This window comes from Tachypleus tridentatus, chromosome 9 (assembly GCF_004210375.1).
Source record: "Tachypleus tridentatus isolate NWPU-2018 chromosome 9, ASM421037v1, whole genome shotgun sequence".
NCBI lineage: Eukaryota > Metazoa > Arthropoda > Merostomata > Xiphosura > Limulidae > Tachypleus > Tachypleus tridentatus.
Window position 1 is genome coordinate 1,593,016 of NC_134833.1, and position 23,723 is coordinate 1,616,738.

The window sequence follows — 23,723 nt, forward strand, 5'->3', positions numbered from 1 at the left end:
TCAGATAAAAATTTGACTTTCCGATAAGTATCAGTTAGTTATGTCCGTTAATAATAACGGATTAACTCAAGAAATAAGGGAAGTAATTTTAAATCTGACAACTTTAACTAGTGTCCCTAATTTATATGAAATAATGAGACCGAAGAAATTTAGTAAAAACGGGTTTCCCCTTTGTTACGAAATAAACAAAGCGTTAAAAGAAAAAGATAAATAGTATTGTTAGTTTCCCCCTTTTGTTAATATTACTATCTCTTAACATTTGTTGGTAAATTAGATTTTCAAACTCACCATAAATTACTTTATTTGTTTATTATTTATTAATTTTGCTTTTTTATATTGTATTAAAATTATACAGCAGTCGAACATGTAAAATTATAATAAATACACATGGGCTGGTGATAATTAAAACCATCAGAGGGCGCACATTTCGAATAAGAAGAGTAATGTTTTTTTATTTGTAGTATTGGTATTACAGTTGTGATGGTGGTAAAAGTATTGTGAAAAGTTAAGTTTTGTTGTGTGGTAATTGTAAGTTTATTTTTCATTAATTGGAATATTGGCTGGTATGTGGACTCTATCATTCTACATTATAACCGTTTTAAAAGTTACATCAATAAATTAATGGAGTTATCATTAAATGAAATTGGTACAAATCTGGCAAAAGCTCGATGGTTAAAACTTTAAAGTAAAAATTGAAATTCGAAGATCGAATAATTTCTTCTTCTATAGCCCACTTTCAAACTTCTTGAGCTTATCTCTGATAGATCTTATTATATTAATTGTTGTCCGTGCTACTTTTTTTTATTATTTAGCCCCGAGAATTACTTCATATAAAATATTATTATTGGGCAATGGATAAATATTGTCATCTAGTTATTTACCAAGCCTGTGTTAAATTTGAAATCTAAAGTACAGGGTATTCGGAAAGTCACTGTGGAGTTTTGTCTGTTAATAAATATATAAATGCACAGTGACTTTCCGAACACCCTGTATTGGGTATGCCACAAAAAATGATATGACATATTGTATGTTATATATGCCATACTGTTTTTGTGGTAACACAGAGTTTTTTTATTTATTCTAATGTCTAAACTATAAAGTATAAGCTTATGATAAAGAAGTAATCACTGAATAATTTCTAAGATGCTAAGTGGAATTTATTGTGTGAACACATGGTTCATAAACCTACATTATATTTATAACATTCATTACTGTATTTATATAATGATGGTTTATCATATCATTATTATAAGGTAGCTAAAACAGGAAATGATAATTACAGCTTTTACTTGTTTTAGAATTTTTATGTAGTTTTCTCACAGCAAGGTTGTGGCTTCTTTACCTGGTTTGGAACAAAAAGATAAAATTGATAGTTTATGATATTGATAGTAAAGATAATAACAACAACAAATGATTGGCATTAAAATATATATAACAGTGTGTTATTATTCCTTACCATAATTATGATTGTTAATTACTTAAATAAAATTTATACTACTTACATCTTACTTACTTGGTGTACTTTATACCATCACTGATATTATTTGTGATTTATAATATAAATGGTGCTCAGACCATTACCTATTCTGTCGCAGTCAGCCCTGGTATTTTGTGAATTGAAAGACCTTGCTGATGTTGGATATGTTAGATATAGTGCAGTTGATGGATTATTACACTTTCTTTGGTGTAACTCGTAAGTTCTTGAAATTTATTATAATCTTCCATAAATTTATTTCAGTGATTTAATTTTCGATGTGTTTTAGAAATTTCTCTTGGATAACTTAAAAAAACCTCACTGGTCTGATTTCTACTGGATGTAGCAGAATCTATTGATTTAATGCTAGTTTTAAAAAGGAAAGCTTGCAGTGTGAATTTATGCTTTATTAATGTGATACTTTAATGAAGTTCAATAAATTTGAAATGATTGAAAATTATTCTGAAGAAATTTGTGATCAGTCAATTACTGAAACTACCAAAAACAAAATCCATCTTCTGCTGTGAGATTCAGAGGCACCCTTATGAATCAGATCTAGCTCCCACATTGTCCTCAGTCATTTTATAGCTACTTCAAGGAGAGAGTCTGTACCTAAAAAACCCAGTTATTAGAACTGCATGTTTCACTTGAGTATGTGTGTTCAGACATGGTTCTGCTAACTCAGGAGTATAAACACAGTTGCAAACATAGTAAACACAAAATCAAATGCCAGATGAAGTTATAGAAACCATGAACATTTAATTGAGATCCTTATCAAGTTAGTGATTTTCCAGGTTCATGTCAGTCCATCATCCTACCTGGCCATGTAGGTAACCCTGAGTTAACTTGCAAAGTTTGTTTTGCTATCTCTAAAACAATGGAAGAAGTTTGTAGATAAACATACAACATGGATTAGTATAAGATATTTATTAAGTTATTCACATAAATGAATTTTATTTACTGTTATTATGTGTTAAGTTATGTATTGAATACTTTTAGAGAGAAGAAAAGAGAACCAAAAGAATGGGTACTGATAGCGAACAAGTGATTCTCACCACAGGGGGCTACGATCACACAATTCGTTTCTGGCAAGCTCACAGTGGAATTTGCCAAAGAACTGTTCAACATGCAGACTCTGTATCTTTTTCAAGTAGATACAGTCTTAACATCTGTGTGGTGTTATGAATTAGGAATCATAGATATGCTTTCTTGCACTACTTGTGAAGTTCTATTTAATTGTTCATGTTGTAATCATTTAGTAGCCAGAAAACTTAACACCATGTGGAGATGAAATACCAAGACCTTCTTTCTAGTTAGACACAAATAAAACTTGTTAATCAGTACTTGTATCCACCAAAATGTTAACATTATTTGCATCTTCTGTTCTGCCAGACTGTTTCAGAAACTAATAACTATTTAACATGAGGTTATATTACTTGAAATTAACCTAGATTCAGACTTCCAAGTTACATTGTATTTATGTATTCATACTAGTTTACTGAATTTTCTTTAAACACTTTTAAACATGTTCACACAATAGTAATTATAAATTTTATACCCATATCCATGTTATGGGCACAACTTTTATTCTAGTTTTAAAATGGGAAACATGGACTCATAACCTGTCATCAGAGGTTATCTCCATTTACACTGTATTTTCAGAAATAGCTGTTAATGAACTCAGCTGTTTTTTATTAAATTTTTTGGAGTAAATTACATCAGTTTTTTATCCTTTATGCACATGTGTAATTTTTAAATATTTGCAGGCTATTTTTCATGTTTTTTACTCAAATGGTTGCTAGAGGGCACAAGGTTAAATCTAGCAATCCACCTCGGACTGAGTGCATCACTTGTAAACGAGTTAACGTTAAATAAAACATTACAACAATATGTGGTGAGGATCTGAACTTCTGTGACCAGAAAATTAAATATAAACACATCAATGTTCTCAGATAGAAGAATATTTCTACTGAATAAGTTAGTAGATCTGCAGTTGGTTTTAGTTGTTAAATCACTTTACTACAGAAAAGTGTGAACTTGCAATCCAACTTTTTGTGACTTTGAAAATGTTTATTTGGTTTGTGAAAGCCATTATTTCAAGATGGTTTATGAAGGTATACTGCAGAACGTTCTGGTAACACACAATCCTTTATAAGAACTGAATTTTGGCAAAGTGGAAAATATTGGTTAAAACCAGGGACAACTAATGTTGTAAAATGGAAGTCCTAATCCACAGATATTATCCCAGCATTTTGTTCTATTAAATTCAGTTTTCTGTGTGTTACTAACCCCAGTTTATTGCCAATATAATTTAGAATTGAATGTAAACTATATAGTTGAATACCATAAAATATAGTTTTGAAACAATGTGTGTGATAGTTCAGGATATTAAGGTTTAAACTGTAAAAACTGGATTCTTCCTTTACTTGAGCAAAGCAGGTGAATGCTTTGGATATCACACCAGACAGACAACTGCTTGCAGCTGCAGGTATGTATATTATAGAATTATTATTTATACTTTTCAGTTCTCACATTTCATAACCTTCTGAATCTCAAAAATAAAACAAAGTGTATGAGCACTGTGATGTCCCACATTTGATTTTTGTTTATAAATAAATAGACACAATTTAAGCTTTTGTATTTTTAGATTTTTCATTAAATGAAGAGTTACTTGGTGCTTGTTAGGAAACTTAATATAAGCAATATATGTATTTATTACTAAATTTTGAAGTGAATTATATATTGATAATAAATAATTATTAGTGGAATAAAAATCAAAAAATAATTTATTTTTGACCTTCAATTTACATTTTATTTTTTAATAGTTTCTTTTTGTAATTCTAATCTTGTTTTTAATTACCACATTCATAAAAATGATTTGAAAGAAGAACAGAAATATTTTTGCCATTAGATTAACTCATTATTTTCTGTTTATTTAGATTCTTTATATACAAGCTTAATGAAAGGTTTGCTTATGTTGTAAATTTTAGTAATGAAATAAATGAGGTTGTCCACTTTCTTTGGTTTCAATAAGATGATTTGGTCTTCGAACTACCAGCTCTTAATTGGGCTTTACACGCTTTCGTGAATTATCACAATGTATTCTCATGTCTTTTATAGCCTTTCATCCCAGATGCTTGTATCTTTAAGATGATGGCTTATCTTATAAACAATGTACAATAAGAACTGAATGTGTATCACATATGAAAGTATAGATTCTTTATAACAAATTACACTTCTGAACTATTTGTGTTCAGTATAAACTGTTAAGTTCATCAAAAACATTTCTCTTTAAGTAAGAACATTGTTTTGTGTTTTAATGAATACAGGGTGTTACTCATTTCTAATAGGCTTCAAATAGAACTTGTTCCTAGCCAACTTCTCTGGGTGATACTATCCTACCCATTCTGTAATTTATTTCACTAATTCACTGCACAACAGTTTTTTGAAAAGTTTTTGCTGATTGTGACACATACCTGGTGGGTATGCACAAATATAGTTCTGGTTTTGCTTCATCACTTAGGAACTCTGAGAAATAGATGGTTAACTGTTTACCAGCAATAACGTATTTAATTGCGTTTATGTTTCTAATACGCTTATTAAGTTCAACATAATTAAAAGTGTTTTGCTCCTGATTTTCGTTTGTATTCAATGTCCGATGCATCATGTTGCAGTGTCCAACAGTAGTCAGCAAGCATTGACAGACTCCAGTTGCCCTGATATCGTTTTTCCATTGTCGTAATGTCCTGGTGAAACCTTTCATCGTGTTTGTCACTGACAGCACCAAGATTTGCGGGTAAGAAGTCCAAGCGTGAGTGGAGGAAATGAATCTTGAGTGACATGTTGCACTTCATTGTTTTGTGTGCTTTGAGAAGTTTGTCTACCAGCTGAATGTAATGTGGGGCTCTGTAATTGCCAAGAAAATTGTCAACAACGTCTTTGAAGGCTTTTCAGGCAATCTTTTCTGGCCCAACTAACAGTTCTTTGAACCTCTTGTCACTCATAACATGTCTGATCTGAGGCCCAACAAAAATGCCCTCTTTGATCTTGGCTTCAGTTATTCTTGGGAACATCTGTCTTAACGAAAATCTTTGCCTTCTTTGTTCATTGCTTTCATGAAATTCTTCATAATTTCCAATTTTATGTGAAGAGACAAAAAAATATTTGCCAGGTCGATAAGAGGTTCATGCATCACATTTTTCTGTCCTGGAACTAACTTTTTACAGAGTGACCAGCTCTGTCTAGAATAATGTGACTCTTTGGCACGACTGTCCCATTCACAGATGAAACAACAGTACTTTGTATAGCCAAGCTGCAGTCCCAGTAACAGAGCAACGACTTTCAGATCTCCACAGATATTGCAGTTGTACTTGTTGTACTGGATGTGCTTCAGCAACATTTCCATGTTCTCGTAGGTTTCTTTCATGTGTGCTGCATAGCCAACAGGTACTGATGAGTGAACGTTGTCATTGTGTAACAGAACAGCTTTGAGGCTTAACATTGATGAATCAATAAAGAGATGCCACTCTTGCGGGTCATGGTCACAACCCAAAGCAGAGAACAATCCTTCGATGTCAACACAGAAACAGAGACTGTCAACTTCTGCAAAGAATTTGGTTATATCATCTTGGCGGCTTCGAAAAACAAATTTTTGTACCTGGTGACAGCAAACACCATTCCTGCAGTTTCAACCCAGCAATTCGCTTTTGCTTTTGACAGACCCAAATCTCTGACCAGATCGCTTAATTCTGACTGTGTTATGAGATGTGGATCTCCTGAGGAGCACGGTTCAAAATCTGGATCAATGTCACTGCCATTTCCCTGCATTGCAGTTTATTCATCTGGTTCATCTAAGTTCCATTCCTCTGATGGTTTCAGAATTGGAAGACTGTCATCATGTGGCATGGGTCTCATTGCTGAAGGCAGATTAGGGTATTCATTTGACTTCTTGTTTTGGAAGAAAACCAGACACATTAGTCAAACAGAAGTAACAGGTCCGTCACATGGTCTTTCTGTTCTCGCCATATCATTGGGACAGCAAACGGCATTGTCTTTTGAGTGCCTCTGAGCCAAGCTCTCAGACAGACAGCACATGTTGCACAACGAATGTGAGGCACCTATTCCTGGCCTTGATCACCAATTTAAAGCCAAAGTACAGATGATATGCTTTCTTCACAAGAGAAGTCATTGAGCGTCTCTGATAAACAAGCGTATACTCACCACAAATATAGCAGAATGTATCGTGGCTGTTACATATATTGACAGACACCAGTTGTCCTGTAAAACATCTATAATATCTAACTTGTTATGGTGCTACTGAGGCAGTGATGTATTCTGAAACAATACGTACACACTATAAGGTCTATATTAATCCAATGAGCAGCATCTGTGTAAGCAAGCCACTTTTATAGTCTGCTGAGACAGTGTCAAGCTGGCTTCGGCCTGCCAAGGCTGTATATTTCTAAAGAACAGCTTCCAACCTGGCCTGATTTCACGCCTGGACATGCCCAGACTGCACAAAACATTGTTCATAGGTCTCTTACAGAAACGAACAATTTTGGACACAAATATAAGAAAAACGTGACAAAACTGAATATTTTGATGAAACAGTACATAATAGACAAATTAGGATGTGATTTTTGTGATCTATATACAAGGAACACCCAACAGTGTTCAAGAAGCAAAGACTTTGTTGTGCAGTGAACCAGTTGATAACAGATAGCCTTCTGTACTTGAACCAATTTCAGTCATATTTAGGAAGTGAAAGAAAATCTTGGATGGTGAAAAATAAAGATGTTTTGTGATTTATCAGATTCTCTGTGAGATGTTTACCTCTCTGTATTTCATACTGATTTTGAAGCAAAGTAAAGGCCCTTACATTTTTACAAATACATGTATATTTTTCTCAAAATATTGTATATGTTTTTTATCAAAAGATTGTAGATGTTTATTTTCTCAAAAGTGGCTGTAATGTTGCAGCTAGAGATTTTTGGAACTAAACTAGGTCCAGGAAAATGATTTTCTTTTAGAATCTGTATCTCATGAATATATAAATCACCATGTGGTTGACAGCGTCACTGGTAAAATAGTTAATAACAGTGTATATCACTGTGTGGTTGATACCGTCACTGGTAAAATAGTTAATAACAGTGTATATCACTGTGTGGTTGACAGCGTCACTGGTAAAATAGTTAATAACAGTGTATATCACCATCTGGTTGATACCGTCACTGGTAAAATAGTTAACAGTGTATATCACTGTGTGGTTGATAGCATCACTGGTAAAATAGTTAATAACAATGTATATCACCATCTGGTTGATAGGGTCACTGGTAAAATAGTTAATAACAATGTATATCACCATCTGGTTGATACCGTCACTGGTAAAATAGTTAATAACAGTGTATATCACCATCTGGTTGATAGGGTCACTGGTAAAATAGTTAATAACAGTGTATATCACCATCTGGTTGATACCGTCACTGGTAAAATAGTTAATAACAGTGTATATCACTGTGTGGTTGATAGCATCACCGGTAAAATAGTTAACAGTGTATATCACTGTGTGGTTGATAGCATCACCGGTAAAATAGTTAACAGTGTATATCACTGTGTGGTTGATAGCATCACCGGTAAAATAGTTAACAGTGTATATCACTGTGTGGTTGATAGCATCACCGGTAAAATAGTTAATAACAGTGTATATCACCATCTGGTTGATACCGTCACTGGTAAAATAGTTAATAACAGTGTATATCACCATCTGGTTGATAGGGTCACTGGTAAAATAGTTAATAACAGTGTATATCACCATCTGGTTGATAGGGTCACTGGTAAAATAGTTAATAACAGTGTATATCACCATCTGGTTGATAGGGTCACTGGTAAAATAGTTAATAACAGTGTATATCACCATCTGGTTGATACCGTCACTGGTAAAATAGTTAATAACAGTGTATATCACCATCTGGTTGATAGGGTCACTGGTAAAATAGTTAATAACAGTGTATATCACCATCTGGTTGATAAGGTCACTGGTAAAATAGTTAATAACAGTGTATATCACCATCTGATTGATACCGTCACTGGTAAAATAGTTAATAACAGTGTATATCACCATCTGGTTGATACCCTCACTGGTAAAATAGTTAACAGTGTATATCACCATCTGGTTGATACCGTCACTGGTAAAATAGTTAATAACAGTGTATATCACCATCTGGTTGATACCGTCACTGGTAAAATAGTTAATAACAGTGTATATCACTTTGTGGTTGATAGCATCACTGGTAAAATAGTTAATAACAGTGTATATCACCATCTGGTTGATACCGTCACTGGTAAAATAGTTAATAACAGTGTATATCACCATCTGGTTGATACCGTCACTGGTAAAATAGTTAACAATGTATATCACCATCTGGTTGATACCGTCACTGGTAAAATAGTTAATAACAGTGTATATCACCATCTGGTTGATAGGGTCACTGGTAAAATAGTTAATAACAGTGTATATCACTGTGTGGTTGATACCGTCACTGGTAAAATGGTTAACAATGTATATCACCATCTGGTTGATACCGTCACTGGTAAAATAGTTAATAACAGTGTATATCACCATCTGGTTGATACCGTCACTGGTAAAATAGTTAACAATGTATATCACCATCTGGTTGATACCGTCACTGGTAAAATAGTTAATAACAGTGTATATCACCATCTGGTTGATAGGGTCACTGGTAAAATAGTTAATAACAGTGTATATCACTGTGTGGTTGATAGGGTCACTGGTAAAATAGTTAATAACAGTGTATATCACCATCTGGTTGATACCGTCACTGGTAAAATAGTTAACAATGTATATCACCATCTGGTTGATACCGTCACTGGTAAAATAGTTAATAACAGTGTATATCACCATCTGGTTGATAGGGTCACTGGTAAAATAGTTAATAACAGTGTATATCACTGTGTGGTTGATACCGTCACTGGTAAAATAGTTAATAACAGTGTATATCACCATCTGGTTGATACCGTCACTGGTAAAATAGTTAACAGTGTATATCACTTTGTGGTTGATAGCATCACTGGTAAAATAGTTAATAACAGTGTATATCACCGTGTGGTTGATAGCATCACGGGTAAAATAGTTAACAGTGTATATCACTGTGTGGTTGATAGCATCACCGGTAAAATAGTTAACAGTGTATATCACTGTGTGGTTGATAGCATCACTGGTAAAATAGTTAATAACAGTGTATATCACCGTGTGGTTGATAGCATCACGGGTAAAATAGTTAACAGTGTATATCACTGTGTGGTTGATAGCATCACCGGTAAAATAGTTAACAGTGTATATCACCGTGTGGTTGATAGCATCACTGGTAAAATAGTTAACAGTGTATATCACTGTGTGGTTGATAGCATCACTGGTAAAATAGTTATTAACAGTGTATATCACTGTGTGGTTGATAGCATCACTGGTAAAATAGTTAATAACAGTGTATATCACCATGTGGTTGATAGCATCACTGGTAAAATAGTTATTAACAGTGTATATCACCGTGTGGTTGATAGCATCACCGGTAAAATAGTTAACAGTGTATATCACTGTCTGGTTGACAGCATCACTGGTAAAATAGTCAATAACAGTGTATATCACTGTGTGGTTGATAGCATCACTGGTAAAATAGTTAATAACAGTGTATATCACTGTGTGGTTGACAGCGTCACTGGTAAAATAGTTAATAACAGTGTATATCACTGTGTGGTTGACAGCGTCACTGGTAAAATAGTTAATAACAGTGTATATCACTGTGTGGTTGACAGCGTCACTGGTAAAATAGTTAATAACAGTGTATATCACCGTGTGGTTGATAGCATCACTGGTAAAATAGTTAATAACAGTGTATATCACCGTGTGGTTGATAGGGTCACTGGTAAAATAGTTAATAACAATGTATATCACTGTGTGCTTGATAGCATCACTGGTAAAATAGTTAATAACAGTGTATATCACCGTGTGGTTGATAGCGTCACTGGTAAAATAGTTAATAACAGTGTATATCACCGTGTGGTTGATAGCCACTGGTAAAATAGTCAATAACAGTATATATCACCGTGTGGTTGATAGCATCACTGGTAAAATAGTTAACAGTGTATATCACTGTGTGGTTGATAGCATCACTGGTAAAATAGTTATTAACAGTGTATATCACTGTGTGGTTGATAGCATCACTGGTAAAATAGTTAACAGTGTATATCACCATGTGGTTGATACCATCACTGGTAAAATAGTTAATAACAGTGTATATCACTGTGTGGTTGATAGCGTCACTGGTAAAATAGTTAATAACAGTGTATATCACTGTGTGGTTGACAGCGTCACTGGTAAAATAGTCAATAACAGTATATATCACTGTGTGGTTGATAGCATCACTGGTAAAATATTTAACAGTGTATATCACTGTGTGGTTGATAGCATCACTGGTAAAATAGTTATTAACAGTGTATATCACTGTGTGGTTGATAGCATCACTGGTAAAATAGTTAACAGTGTATATCACCATGTGGTTGATACCATCACTGGTAAAATAGTTAATAACAGTGTATATCACCGTGTGGTTGATAGCATCACTGGTGAAATAGTTATTAACAGTGTATATCACCGTGTGGTTGATAGCATCACTGGTAAAATAGTTAATAACAGTGTATATCACCGTGTGGTTGATAGGGTCACTGGTAAAATAGTTAATAACAATGTATATCACTGTGTGCTTGATAGCATCAGTGGTAAAATAGTTAATAACAGTGTATATAACTGTGTGGTTGATACCATCACTGGTAAAATAGTTAATAACAGTGTATATCACCATGTGGTTGATTGGGTCACTGGTAAAATAGTTAATAACAATGTATATCACTGTGTGGTTGATTGCATCACTGGTAAAATAGTTAATAACAGTGTATATCACTGTGTGGTTGATAGCATCACTGGTAAAATAGTTAATAACAGTGTATATAACCGTGTGGTTGATACCATCACTGGTAAAATAGTTAATAACAGTGTATATAACTGTGTGGTTGATACCATCACTGGTAAAATAGTTAATAACAGTGTATATCACTGTGTGGTTGATAGCATCACTGGTAAAATAGTTAATAACAGTGTATATCACTGTGTGGTTGATAGCATCACTGGTAAAATAGTTAATAACAGTGTATATCACCGTGTGGTTGATAGCATCACTGGTAAAATAGTTAATAACAGTGTATATCACCGTGTGGTTGATAGCATCACCGGTAAAATAGTTAATAACAGTGTATATCACCGTATGGTTGATTGCATCACTGGTAAAAGAGTTAATAACAGTGTATATCACCGTGTGGTTGATAGCATCACCGGTAAAATAGTTATTAACAGTGTATATCACCGTGTGGTTGATAGCATCACTGGTAAAATGGTTAATAACAGTGTATATCACCGTATGGTTGATTGCATCACTGGTAAAAGAGTTAATAACAGTGTATATCACCGTGTGGTTGATAGCATCACCGGTAAAATAGTTATTAACAGTGTATATCACCGTATGGTTGATTGCATCACTGGTAAAAGAGTTAATAACAGTGTATATCACCGTGTGGTTGATAGCATCACCGGTAAAATAGTTATTAACAGTGTATATCACCGTGTGGTTGATTGCATCACTGGTAAAAGAGTTAATAACAAGTATATCACCGTATGGTTGATAGCATCACCGGTAAAATAGTTAATAACAGTGTATATCACCGTGTGGTTGATAGCATCACTGGTAAAATGGTTAATAACAGTGTATATCACCGTGTGGTTGATAGCATCACCGGTAAAATAGTTAATAACAGTGTATATCACCATATGGTTGATAGCATCACCGGTAAAATAGTTAATAACAGTGTATATCACCGTGTGGTTGATAGCATCACTGGTAAAATAGTTAATAACAGTGTATATCACAGTGTGGTTGATAGCATCACCGGTAAAATAGTTAATAACAGTGTATATCACCGTATGGTTGATAGCATTACTGGTAAAAGAGTTAATAACAAGTATATCACTGTGTGGTTGATTGCATCACTGGTAAAAGAGTTAATAACAGTGTATATCACTGTGTGGTTGATTGCATCAGTGGTAAAAGAGTTAATAACAGTGTATATCACTGTGTGGTTGATTGCATCACTGGTAAAAGAGTTAATAACAGTGTATATCACTGTGTGGTTGATTGCATCACTGGTAAAAGAGTTAATAACAGTGTATATCACTGTGTGGTTGATAGCATCACCGGTAAAATAGTTAATAACAGTGTATATCACCGTATGGTTGATAGCATCACTGGTAAAATAGTTAATAACAGTGTATATCACCGTGTGGTTGATACCATCACTGGTAAAATAATTGATAACAGTGTATATCACCATGTGGCTGATAGGATCGCGGTTAATAAAGGTGTATATCACCGTGTGGTTGATTGCATCACTGGTAAAAGAGTTAATAACAGTGTATATCACCGTATGGTTGATAGCATCACCGGTAAAATAGGTAATAACAGTGTATATCACCGTATGGTTGATAGCATCACCGGTAAAATAGTTAATAACAGTGTATATCACCGTGTGGTTGATTGCATCACTGGTAAAATAGTTAATAACAATGTATATCACCGTGTGGTTGATTGCATCACTGGTAAAATAGTTAATAACAATGTGTATCACTGTGTGGTTGATAGCATCACCGGTAAAATAGTTAATAACAGTGTATATCACCGTGTAGTTGATTGCATCACTGGTAAAATAGTTAATAACAGTGTATATCACCGTATGGTTGATAGCATCACCGGTAAAATAGGTAATAACAGTGTATATCACCGTATGGTTGATAGCATCACCGGTAAAATAGTTAATAACAGTGTATATCACCGTGTGGTTGATTGCATCACTGGTAAAATAGTTAATAACAATGTGTATCACCGTATGGTTGATTGCATCACTGGTAAAATAGTTAATAACAGTGTATATCACTGTGTGGTTGATAGCATCACTGGTAAAATAGTTAATAACAGTGTATATCACTGTGTGGTTGATAGCATCACCGGTAAAATAGTTAATAACAGTGTATATCACCGTATGGTTGATAGCATCACTGGTAAAAGAGTTAATAACAGTGTATATCACCGTATGGTTGATAGCATCACTGGTAAAATAGTTAATAACAGTGTATATCACTGTGTGGTTGATAGCATCACCGGTAAAATAGTTAATAACAGTGTATATCACCGTATGGTTGATAGCATCACTGGTAAAAGAGTTAATAACAGTGTATATCACTGTGTGGTTGATAGCATCACCGGTAAAATAGTTAATAACAGTGTATATCACCGTATGGTTTATTGCATCACTGGTAAAATAGTTAATAACATTGTATATCACTGTGTGGTTGATAGCATCACCGGTAAAATAGTTAATAACATTGTATATCACTGTGTGGTTGATAGCATCACTGGTAAAATAGTTAATAACAGTGTATATCACTGTGTGGTTGATAGCATCACTGGTAAAATAGTTAATAACATTGTATATCACTGTGTGGTTGATAGCATCACTGGTAAAATAGTTAATAACATCACTGGTAAAATAGTTAATAACAGTGTATATCACTGTGTGGTTGATAGCATCACCGGTAAAATAGTTAACAGTGTATATCACTGTGTGGTTGGTAGCATCACTGGTAAAATAGTTAATAACAGTGTATATCACTGTGTGGTTGATAGCATCACCGGTAAAATAGTTAATAACAGTGTATATCACTGTGTGGTTGATAGCATCACTGGTAAAATAGTTAATAACATTGTATATCACTGTGTGGTTGATAGCATCACTGGTAAAATAGTTAATAACAGTGTATATCACCATCTGGTTGATAGCATCACTGGTAAAATAGTTAATAACATTGTATATCACTGTGGTTGATAGCATCACTGGTAAAATAGTTAATAACAGTGTATATCACCATCTGGTTGATAGCATCACTGGTAAAATAGTTAATAACATTGTATATCACTGTGGTTGATAGCATCACTGGTAAAATAGTTAATAACAGTGTATATCACCGTGTGGTTGATAGCATCACTGGTAAAATAGTTAATAACAGTGTATATAACCGTGTGGTTGATAGCATCACTGGTAAAATAGTTAATAACAGTGTATATCACCGTGTGGTTGATAGCATCACTGGTAAAATAGTTAATAACAGTGTATATCACCGTGTGGTTGATAGCATCACTGGTAAAATAGTTAATAACATTGTATATCACTGTGTGGTTGATAGCATCACTGGTAAAATAGTTAATAACAGTGTATATCACCATCTGGTTGATAGCATCACCGGTAAAATAGTTAATAACATTGTATATCACTGTGGTTGATAGCATCACTGGTAAAATAGTTAATAACAGTGTATATCACCATCTGGTTGATAGCATCACTGGTAAAATAGTTAATAACATTGTATATCACTGTGGTTGATAGCATCACTGGTAAAATAGTTAATAACAGTGTATATCACCGCGGTGGTTGATAGCATCACTGGTAAAATAGTTAATAACAGTGTATATCACTGTGTGGTTGATAGCATCACCGGTAAAATAGTTAATAACAGTGTATATCACTGTGTGGTTGATAGCATCACTGGTAAAATAGTTAATAACATTGTATATCACTGTGTGGTTGATAGCATCACTGGTAAAATAGTTATTAACAGTGTATATCACCGTGTGGTTGATAGCATCACTGGTAAAATAGTTAATAACATTGTATATCAGTGTGGTTGATAGCATCACTGGTAAAATAGTTAATAACATTGTATATCACTGTGTGGTTGATAGCATCACTGGTAAAATAGTTAATAACAATGTATATCACTGTGTGGTTGATAGCATCACTGGTAAAATAGTTAATAACAATGTGTATCACTGTGTGGTTGATAGCATCACCGGTAAATTAGTTAATAACAATGTGTATCATCGTGTGGTTGATAGCATCACCGGTAAATTAGTTAATAACAATGTGTATCATCGTGTGGTTGATAGCATCACCGGTAAAATAGTTAATAACAGTGTATATCACCGTGTGGTTGATAGCATCACTGGTAAAATAGTTAATAACAGTGTATATCACCGTGTGGTTGATAGCATCACTGGTAAAATAGTTAATAACAATGTATATCACTGTGTGGTTGATAGTATCACTGGTAAAATAGTTAATAACAATGTGTATCACCGTGTGGTTGATACCATCACTGGTAAAATAATTGATAACAGTGTATATCATAGTGTGGTTGATAGCATCACTGGTAAAATAATTGATAACAGTGTATATCATAGTGTGGTTGATAGCATCACTGGTAAAATAGTTAATAACAGTGTATATCACCGTGTGGTTGATAGCATCACTGGTAAAATAGTTAATAACAGTGTATATCACCATGTGGTTGATACCATCACTGGTAAAATAATTGATAACAGTGTATATCATAGTGTGGTTGATAGCATCACTGGTAAAATAGTTAATAACATTGTATATCACTGTGTGGTTGATAGCATCACTGGTAAAATAGTTAATAACATTGTGTATCACCGTGTGGTTGATAGCATCACTGGTAAAATAGTTCATAACATTGTATATCACTGTGTGGTTGATAGCATCACTGGTAAAATAGTTAATAACATTGTGTATCACCGTGTGGTTGATAGCATCACTGGTAAAATAGTTAATAACATTGTGTATCACCGTGTGGTTGATAGCATCACTGGTAAAATAGTTAATAACATTGTATATCACTGTGTGGTTGATAGCATCACTGGTAAAATAGTTAATAACATTGTGTATCACTGTGTGGTTGATAGCATCACTGGTAAAATAGTTAATAACAGTGTATATCACCGTGTGGTTGATACCATCACTGGTAAAATAGTCAATAACATTGTATATCACTGTGTGGTTGATAGCATCACTGGTAAAATAGTTAATAACATTGTGTATCACTGTGTGGTTGATAGCATCACTGGTAAAAATAGTTAATAACAGTGTATATCACCGCGGTGGTTGATACCATCACCGGTAAAATAGTTAATAACATTGTGTATCACTGTGTGGTTGATACCATCACTGGTAAAATAGTTAATAACATTGTGTATCACCGTGTGGTTGATAGCATCACTGGTAAAATAGTTAATAACATTGTATATCACTGTGTGGTTGATAGCATCACTGGTAAAATAGTTAATAACATTGTGTATCACCGTGTGGTTGATAGCATCACCGGTAAAATAGTTAACAGTGTATATCACTGTGTGGTTGATAGCATCACTGGTAAAATAGTTAATAACAGTGTATATCACCATGTGGCTGATAGGATCGCGGTTAATAAAGGTGTATATCACCATGTGGCTGATAGGATCACTGGTAATAACAGTATATGTCACCATGTGGCTAATGGGGATCACTGGTAGTAACAGTATATGTCACCATGTGGCTAATGGGATCACTTGTTGTAACAGTATATGTCACCATGTGGCTGATAGGATCACAGATTATCTAATTTCTTTCTAAAGTCAAGACTTCTGTCAAAAATGGAGAATAGTAAAGAATGTAATGTTTAGTTTAACAAGTTGTTAGTATAGTAAAAACAACAGATTAGACATGTAAATATTTACAGGTGTTTTACTTTAAGTGTAAGATGTTTTATAGGCTATCAGCATGTAAGAATGTATGACATTAACTCCAACAATCCAAGCCCAGTGGTCAACTATGAGGGTGGACAAGGAGCAAGCAGGAACTTCACAGCTGTTGGTTTTCAAGAAGAAGGAAGATTCATGTTTACTGGAGGGGATGATTGTTATGCCAAGATTTGGGACCTCAGGTATGAAGACTTAGTCACTGCATAGATTCCCTTAATAGTAAAGAAAAAAAAAGAGTACCATGCACGTTTGTTAGATATAAACCACTACAGTTATTATTTGTGGCTATACTGTAACACCCATATATTGTAGAGTCCTTAATAAAAACTAAAGCTTGCACTGTTCTTATAGTAAGCTTTAAACCCAAACAGTCTCTACATAGTTCAATGGACATAAACATGTTTGTGTTTTTTATAGAGAACAGTGTATAATCATGTTCTTCACACGTCTTACTGCTACTGAGCCTACATTATTTGTTTGTAAAGATGACACGTTCAAACAGAAATATTTTTACTTTTCAAAATCTTTGAGCACTCACACTGTGAAAAGTTGATTGGTTTTGCAGAAAGAATGCGATATGTTAGTACTATGACTATTATATACTGTACATTTCAGTAAAATATTAAGACAAACATTCTGTGTTGGTGATTCTTTTGAAAAATTTATAGGTTTATTTGGGAGTTAAGAGATGTAGGTTTAGATTATCGTCATTGTATGGGAGTTAGTGAAGAGATGTATGGTTAGATTCTCGTCATTGTATGGGAGTTAGTGAAGAGATGTATGATTAGATTCTCGTCATTGTATGGGAATTAGTGAAGAAATGTATGGTTAGATTCTCATCATTGTATGGGAGTTAGTGAAGAGATGTTGGTTTAGATTCTCATCATTGTATGGGAGTTAGTGAAGAGATGTAGGTTTAGATTCTCATCATTGTATGGGAGTTAGTGAAGAGATGTAGGTTTAGATTCTCTTTACTGTATGGGAGTTAGTGAAGAGATGTAGGTTTAGATTCTCTTTGCTGTATAGGAGTTAGTGAAGAGATGTAGGTTTAGATTCTCTTTACTGTATGGGAGTTAGTGAAGAGATGTAGGTTTAGATTCTCTTTACTGTATGGGAGTTAGTGAAGAGATGTAGGTTTAGATTCTCTTTACTGTATAGGAGTTAGTGAAGAGATGTAGGTTTAGATTCTCATCATTGTATGGGAGTTAGTGAAGAGATGTGGAGTTATTCTTGTTATTGTGTGGGAGTGAGTGAAGAAATGTGGAGTTAGATTCTCGTCATTGTTTGGGAGTTGGTGAAGAGATGTATGGTTAGATTCTCCCTATTGTATGGGAGTTAGTGAAGAGATGTATGGTTAGATTCTCCTTATTGTATGGGAGTTAGTGAAGAGATGTATGGTTAGATTCTCCTTATTGTATGGGAGTTAGTGAAGAGATGTATGGTTAGATTCTCCTTATTGTATGGGAGTTAGTGAAGAGATGTATGGTTAGATTCTCCCTATTGTATGGGAGTTAGTGAAGAGATGTATGGTTAGATTCTCCTTATTGTATGGGAGTTAGTGAGGAAGATGTGCAGTTAGATTCTCGTCATTGTATGGGAGTGAGTGAAGAAATGTGGAGTTAGATTCTCGTCATTGTTTGGGAGTTGGTGAAGAGATGTATGGTTAGATTCTCCTTATTGTATGGGAGTTAGTGAAGAGATGTATGGTTAGATTCTCCTTATTGTATGGGAGTTAGTGAAGAGATGTAGGTTTAGATTCTCATTATTGTTATATGTTAAAGATCAAAGAATGTTCAGTGTCAGCGGATTTTCCAAGCAAATCATCCTGTCAACACCGTTTGTCTTCACCCTAATCAAGGAGAACTTTTCATTGGTGATCAGAATGGTCTGATACACGTGTGGGATTTAAGAACCGATCACAATGAACAGTTGGTGAGTGTTCTAAGTATTCTACAAATGTTCAATATATATAAGATACTGGTATAGATGGCCTGTGACTATATATTAGGTTGTCCAGAAATAAATGTCATTTTTGAACTGCTAAGTATAAACCAGTGTTGTAAAACATGCTTTAATCAAAGTAAGCACCATTTGCTTCAACACACTTTTGCCAACATGTAATAATGGTGTTTAAGCCTCTGCTGTAGAAATCGTAGTTTCTATGGTCAGTGAACTCCCTGAAAGCTTCTTCTGTAGCTGCTCGGTTTTGAAAGTGTTTATTGTTCCAAAAGTTGTGAAAGTGCTTGAAAAAATGAAAATCTGTAAGGAAAGGTCTGGGGAATAAGGTGGATGAGGCAGAACCTCAATTCCAATATTGTTCTATTTTTGGAGCATCAGCCTTGACAGATCTCATAAAGCCCACTTTGTTGATCTTCATTGCAGAATCCACTGATCTAACTCAAGTGGTTGGCAATGCTTGATTTGCTTGTGCCTAGCTTTTCTGCAAGTTCATGTGATGTTGTGGGAGGGTCTGTCTTAACTGCTTACCTTAATGTGTTTTAATCTGAGGATGGCTTCCTTCCACAACCTTCGTGGTCCCCAAGACTTTCATCTCCATGCCAAAACCTTTGGAACCAATGGGGAACTGTATGTCCAGTAACAGATCCATGGCCAAATGTCTGGTTGATGTTCCATGTGGTTTTGATAGCTTTTCGTCCAAGTTTGAAGTTGTAGAGAAAATCAGACGAAAGTCCTTCTTGTCCATGCTGCCTTAGGGGTTGCAAAACTTATTCTGAATAGAACTGAAACAGCAGACAGTAAAGAGACCTTGCAAGTGACAACACAAATGATACCTTACTCAATATTCAGCTTCTACATGTCATTATGAGAATTCCAGCATTTGTTTCTAGACAACATAATATATATTATGTAAACCTGTATTTTTACCTTTGTTTTAATTATATGTTTTGAAGTTGATTAAGAGCAAATGTTCATGTTGAAACATTTAATTCTGTTGTAGGATTCTGAACATTTGAAAACTGACTTACCTAATGGAATATTCATTTCATTCTCCAATGTCTAGATTTATAATTCCTAAGCATGAGCCAATTCTATTTTAAATCACTGCTATAGTTTGTAAAATGTAACTAGAAAGTCTTGGACCCAAGAAACATCAAGTTTTCCAACATAATTTTTTTTTACCCTACTATCTGTTGTAGAAAATTGTTAATTTTTATGTTTTCCACAACCAGAACTAACTTTGGTAATTATATTTTCTGAACACAAAATATGAATATTTACTTGTGTTGCTTTCTACATACTAGGCTTCTTCCAGTTAAGGGAACTTGTGAGTTTTTAAGAATTCCCATAACTGGAAGAAACCTAGTTTGTAGAAAGCAACACAAGTAAAGCAAAGAAACACTTTATCCATTATTGGTTATTTTTTGGTATACAGTTCTGTATTTTGATATCTGTTGGTTATACATGTTACGAGTTTGGTGCCTTTTTCTAGTATTCTATGTGATTAATGTTCATTTTTCCCAAATGTAATAAAATTCCTCATCTACTTAAGATGTCAAACATGTGTAAAATAAGTTGTAACACTATGTACAAAAAACAACAAATAATTGAATAAGTTGTAACACTATGTACAAAGAAAACAACAAATGATTGAATAATTTGTAACTATGTACAAAGAAAACAACAAATGATTGAATAAGTTGTAACACAATGTACAAAGAAAACAACAAATGATTGAAATATATTCCAGAATTAAACCTTGTGATGAAATTAATTAAAGCAAGTTGGTAATTAATTTGTTGCTGTTTTGATGTGTGAATGGTAGCTATGACAACAAGAATTACTATTAAAAAGGAAATGCATGTATTAATTTGAAGACAACATTTATCTTTAAGCAGCATTTTACAAACATGTTGTTTTGTTGAATCATTAGACTTAAAGGTCACTTGGTGCACCCTAAATCTTGAAGCAGTTACCAAGATATTATTCTTGAGGAACCTGATAAAGAGTCCATCAGTCTCAGAGTTCAAAGATTAGTCAAATAGTTAATGTCAGCTAATACATTGTACTGTTTTATGTGAATGTCACAGGTTGTTGATGTAGACATATCGATCCAACACTTGCATATAAACTCGGAAGGAGAGTATCTGGCTGTGGTGGATAACAAGGTATGTTTTACAGTTTGATGATAAGATAGGAACTGAATGCATTTTTCTTGTAATAAACTTTTCAAGTCAGTTATTTTCAGAAAAAGTCACTTTTATACACATGTCAAACATAGAAAAATTGATTTAGTTTTACAAACTGAAATTACCATTGAACAGAATTTAACTGTTTTCACCACAATATAATGTTTAGCAGTTAATTTACTTAATGTTTTATGTATAGGATACAAGTTATCAGATTATGTGAATACTGCTTGTATGTGCCATATTTTAATAATTTAATGACTGGGGATTTGATATTATAAGGGGAATACCAGAAATATATTTGTTTTCCTGAAGAAAAGTCTTACAAACCATATAACACTGCATTCAGTGTGAAAATGTTGTAATACTTCTCTATGGAGCATGTTAAAAGAAATTATAGGCATACCGAGGGCCTTTATGGTAATCATTCAGTTAAACTTGAGAAATATCATTGAAATATGTAGAAGCTACTAGAAAAGTATTGTACATTGTGTACCACGTTTACACAGCTAGCCTTATTTTTTGTAATAATATTGACCAATTGTTTACAACATCTGGATTATTAACTGAGCCCCCCCCCAAAAAAAAAACAAAAAAAAAACAGCCAATGCTCTTTTGTTAGCCTTTAGCATCCACAGTTCTTAAGGTTTGAATAACTTGTATATTAACTTCTGGTTTTTGTCTTAACATTTCTTCAGTGACTGAAGGTACCAAGTGATGTACTTTTACTGACTTCCAGTTTTAAACATCATACATACAATGTTTGCATCTCCCCTTCCTTCTAGATAATAGGACTTTATTGATTTTTGAAACGTTTTAGACAAATACTGCACATGTATCACATAATATTATAAATTCATCGTGGTGTTTGGCCAGTACAAGACCCATTAAAACTTCATTTTGGAAAAAAATAAAAAATTGTGTTTGTGTTAATTTTCTTTTTTCACAGGGAAACTGTTATGTCTACAGTCTTCATGGTGAAAATGATACTTGTTCTTCCCAACCTCGAAGAGAGCTTAAACTCCAAGCACACAAGATGTACGCCTTGAAGTGCAAGTTTAGTCCAGACTCGCAGTAAGTGAATTAAAGTGTGAAATTGTAATCAAACCATGCGATAAATTAGTTGGATATATAAACTGAATTAAGAAAACTAGTTTATAAGTTTATAGATTGTAAACATAGAACATAATTTCAATTACAAACAAATTATTTTTATTAATGTTTAGCAGGTCTTTGAAACAATATGTTAGTAATTAATAAGGAGATTTGACATTCTGTACACAGTGTTGTTTCTGCATCAACCACTAGGCGAGTCCACAAATTAGAGTATGTAATAAGAGTTTAAAGTATAATTTAATAACACTGGTGCTATATATATCTTTCCTTGTTCAGTCTGCTCGTAACAACATCTGCTGACAGTACAGCAAAGATATGGAGAATGACTGAACTCCTTGGAATGAAAGACCAGAATGAAACACAACCAGAATATAAAAGTAGTGTACCTCAGACTGGAAAGAGCTGGTACACTCTAGAAGCTATGCCTTTAGTAGAGTTGAAGGAAGACGGCCAGCGATGGGTATGGGACGTAGCTTTCAGTGCAGACTCGCAGTATGTTTTAACAGGTGAGGAATGTTTTCATGTACCACTCAATAGAGAAATTATTTTCTTTCTCATTTCCCACTTGCACATGTTGTTCACTGTATTGTTTTATACACAAACCACATACACAGTAATAGATTCTTCAAACAGCTGAATAAAATTTTTCTGAAAGGAAGGTACGTGTTGATAATGACACTGTGCTGTTTATCTAACGAGTATTGTACTGTTCTTATTCCATTACTGGGAAAACGTATCAAACACCACACACTAGCTGAGGTAAATTAATACCATATCTTTTCACTCACTGAATTTTAAGAAGCCCAGTTGTAAATACCAAACTAAGTAAGATGTTAGAGGAAAGGGTGTAAAATTGAAATTTTAAAAATATCTAAATATAACCTCAGTGTTCTTAGAATGCAATAAATAAATATACTGTGACAGTTTTATTTCCATGACAACCAGGTGATGTGTTTTTACAGCTCATTCTGACAGTCATGCACGATTGTGGAGCATTTCCACAGGAGAAGTGAAACGAGAGTACAGCGGACACCAAAAGGCTTTAACGGCATTAGCTTTCAGGGATGGTTCATAAATGTGCGATTGTAATATCAGTTCTCTTGTAAATAAAGACTTGAATCAGTTTACATTGTTTATATAAATAGTTCATCCTTGAAGTAGTTTAGTTATTCACCTGCTACTACAAGGTAGCTCTGGGACAGTGTGGAGAATAAA

At 33.9% G+C, this 23,723-nt stretch overlaps 1 protein-coding gene across 9 annotated transcripts; it reads left to right on the forward strand.

The window, feature by feature from the left end:
- The first annotated feature begins 412 nt into the window (after positions 1-412).
- On the forward strand, positions 413-23,635 carry LOC143224645 (target of rapamycin complex subunit lst8-like). 9 transcript variants are annotated; one of them, XM_076452771.1, is made up of 10 exons: positions 454-563; positions 1,596-1,693; positions 2,474-2,611; positions 3,911-3,962; positions 17,255-17,426; positions 19,026-19,176; positions 21,294-21,371; positions 22,342-22,466; positions 22,785-23,014; positions 23,471-23,635. In XM_076452771.1, the coding sequence occupies exons 3-10, from the start codon at positions 2,498-2,500 to the stop codon at positions 23,581-23,583; spliced, it is 1,035 nt and encodes a 344-aa protein (XP_076308886.1). In that variant the 5' UTR covers positions 454-563; positions 1,596-1,693; positions 2,474-2,497; the 3' UTR covers positions 23,584-23,635. The 9 variants fall into 9 exon arrangements, with proteins under 9 accessions (XP_076308891.1, XP_076308882.1, XP_076308890.1 ...); XM_076452776.1 differs by lacking the exon at positions 1,596-1,693 and having other exon boundaries at positions 413-504; positions 23,454-23,635; XM_076452767.1 differs by lacking the exon at positions 1,596-1,693 and having other exon boundaries at positions 414-563.
- The last annotated feature ends 88 nt before the right edge of the window (positions 23,636-23,723 follow it).

Excerpts from the sequence above, each read along its gene's own strand:
- LOC143224645 (XM_076452767.1), top strand. The coding sequence starts at position 2,498 with ATGGGTACTGATAGCGAACAAGTGATTCTCACCACAGGGGGCTACGAT. Across the intron at positions 19,177-21,293 it reads CCGATCACAATGAACAGTTG|GTTGTTGATGTAGACATATC; the intron begins GTGAGTGTTCTA and ends TGAATGTCACAG. Across the intron at positions 21,372-22,341 it reads TGGCTGTGGTGGATAACAAG|GGAAACTGTTATGTCTACAG; the intron begins GTATGTTTTACA and ends CTTTTTTCACAG.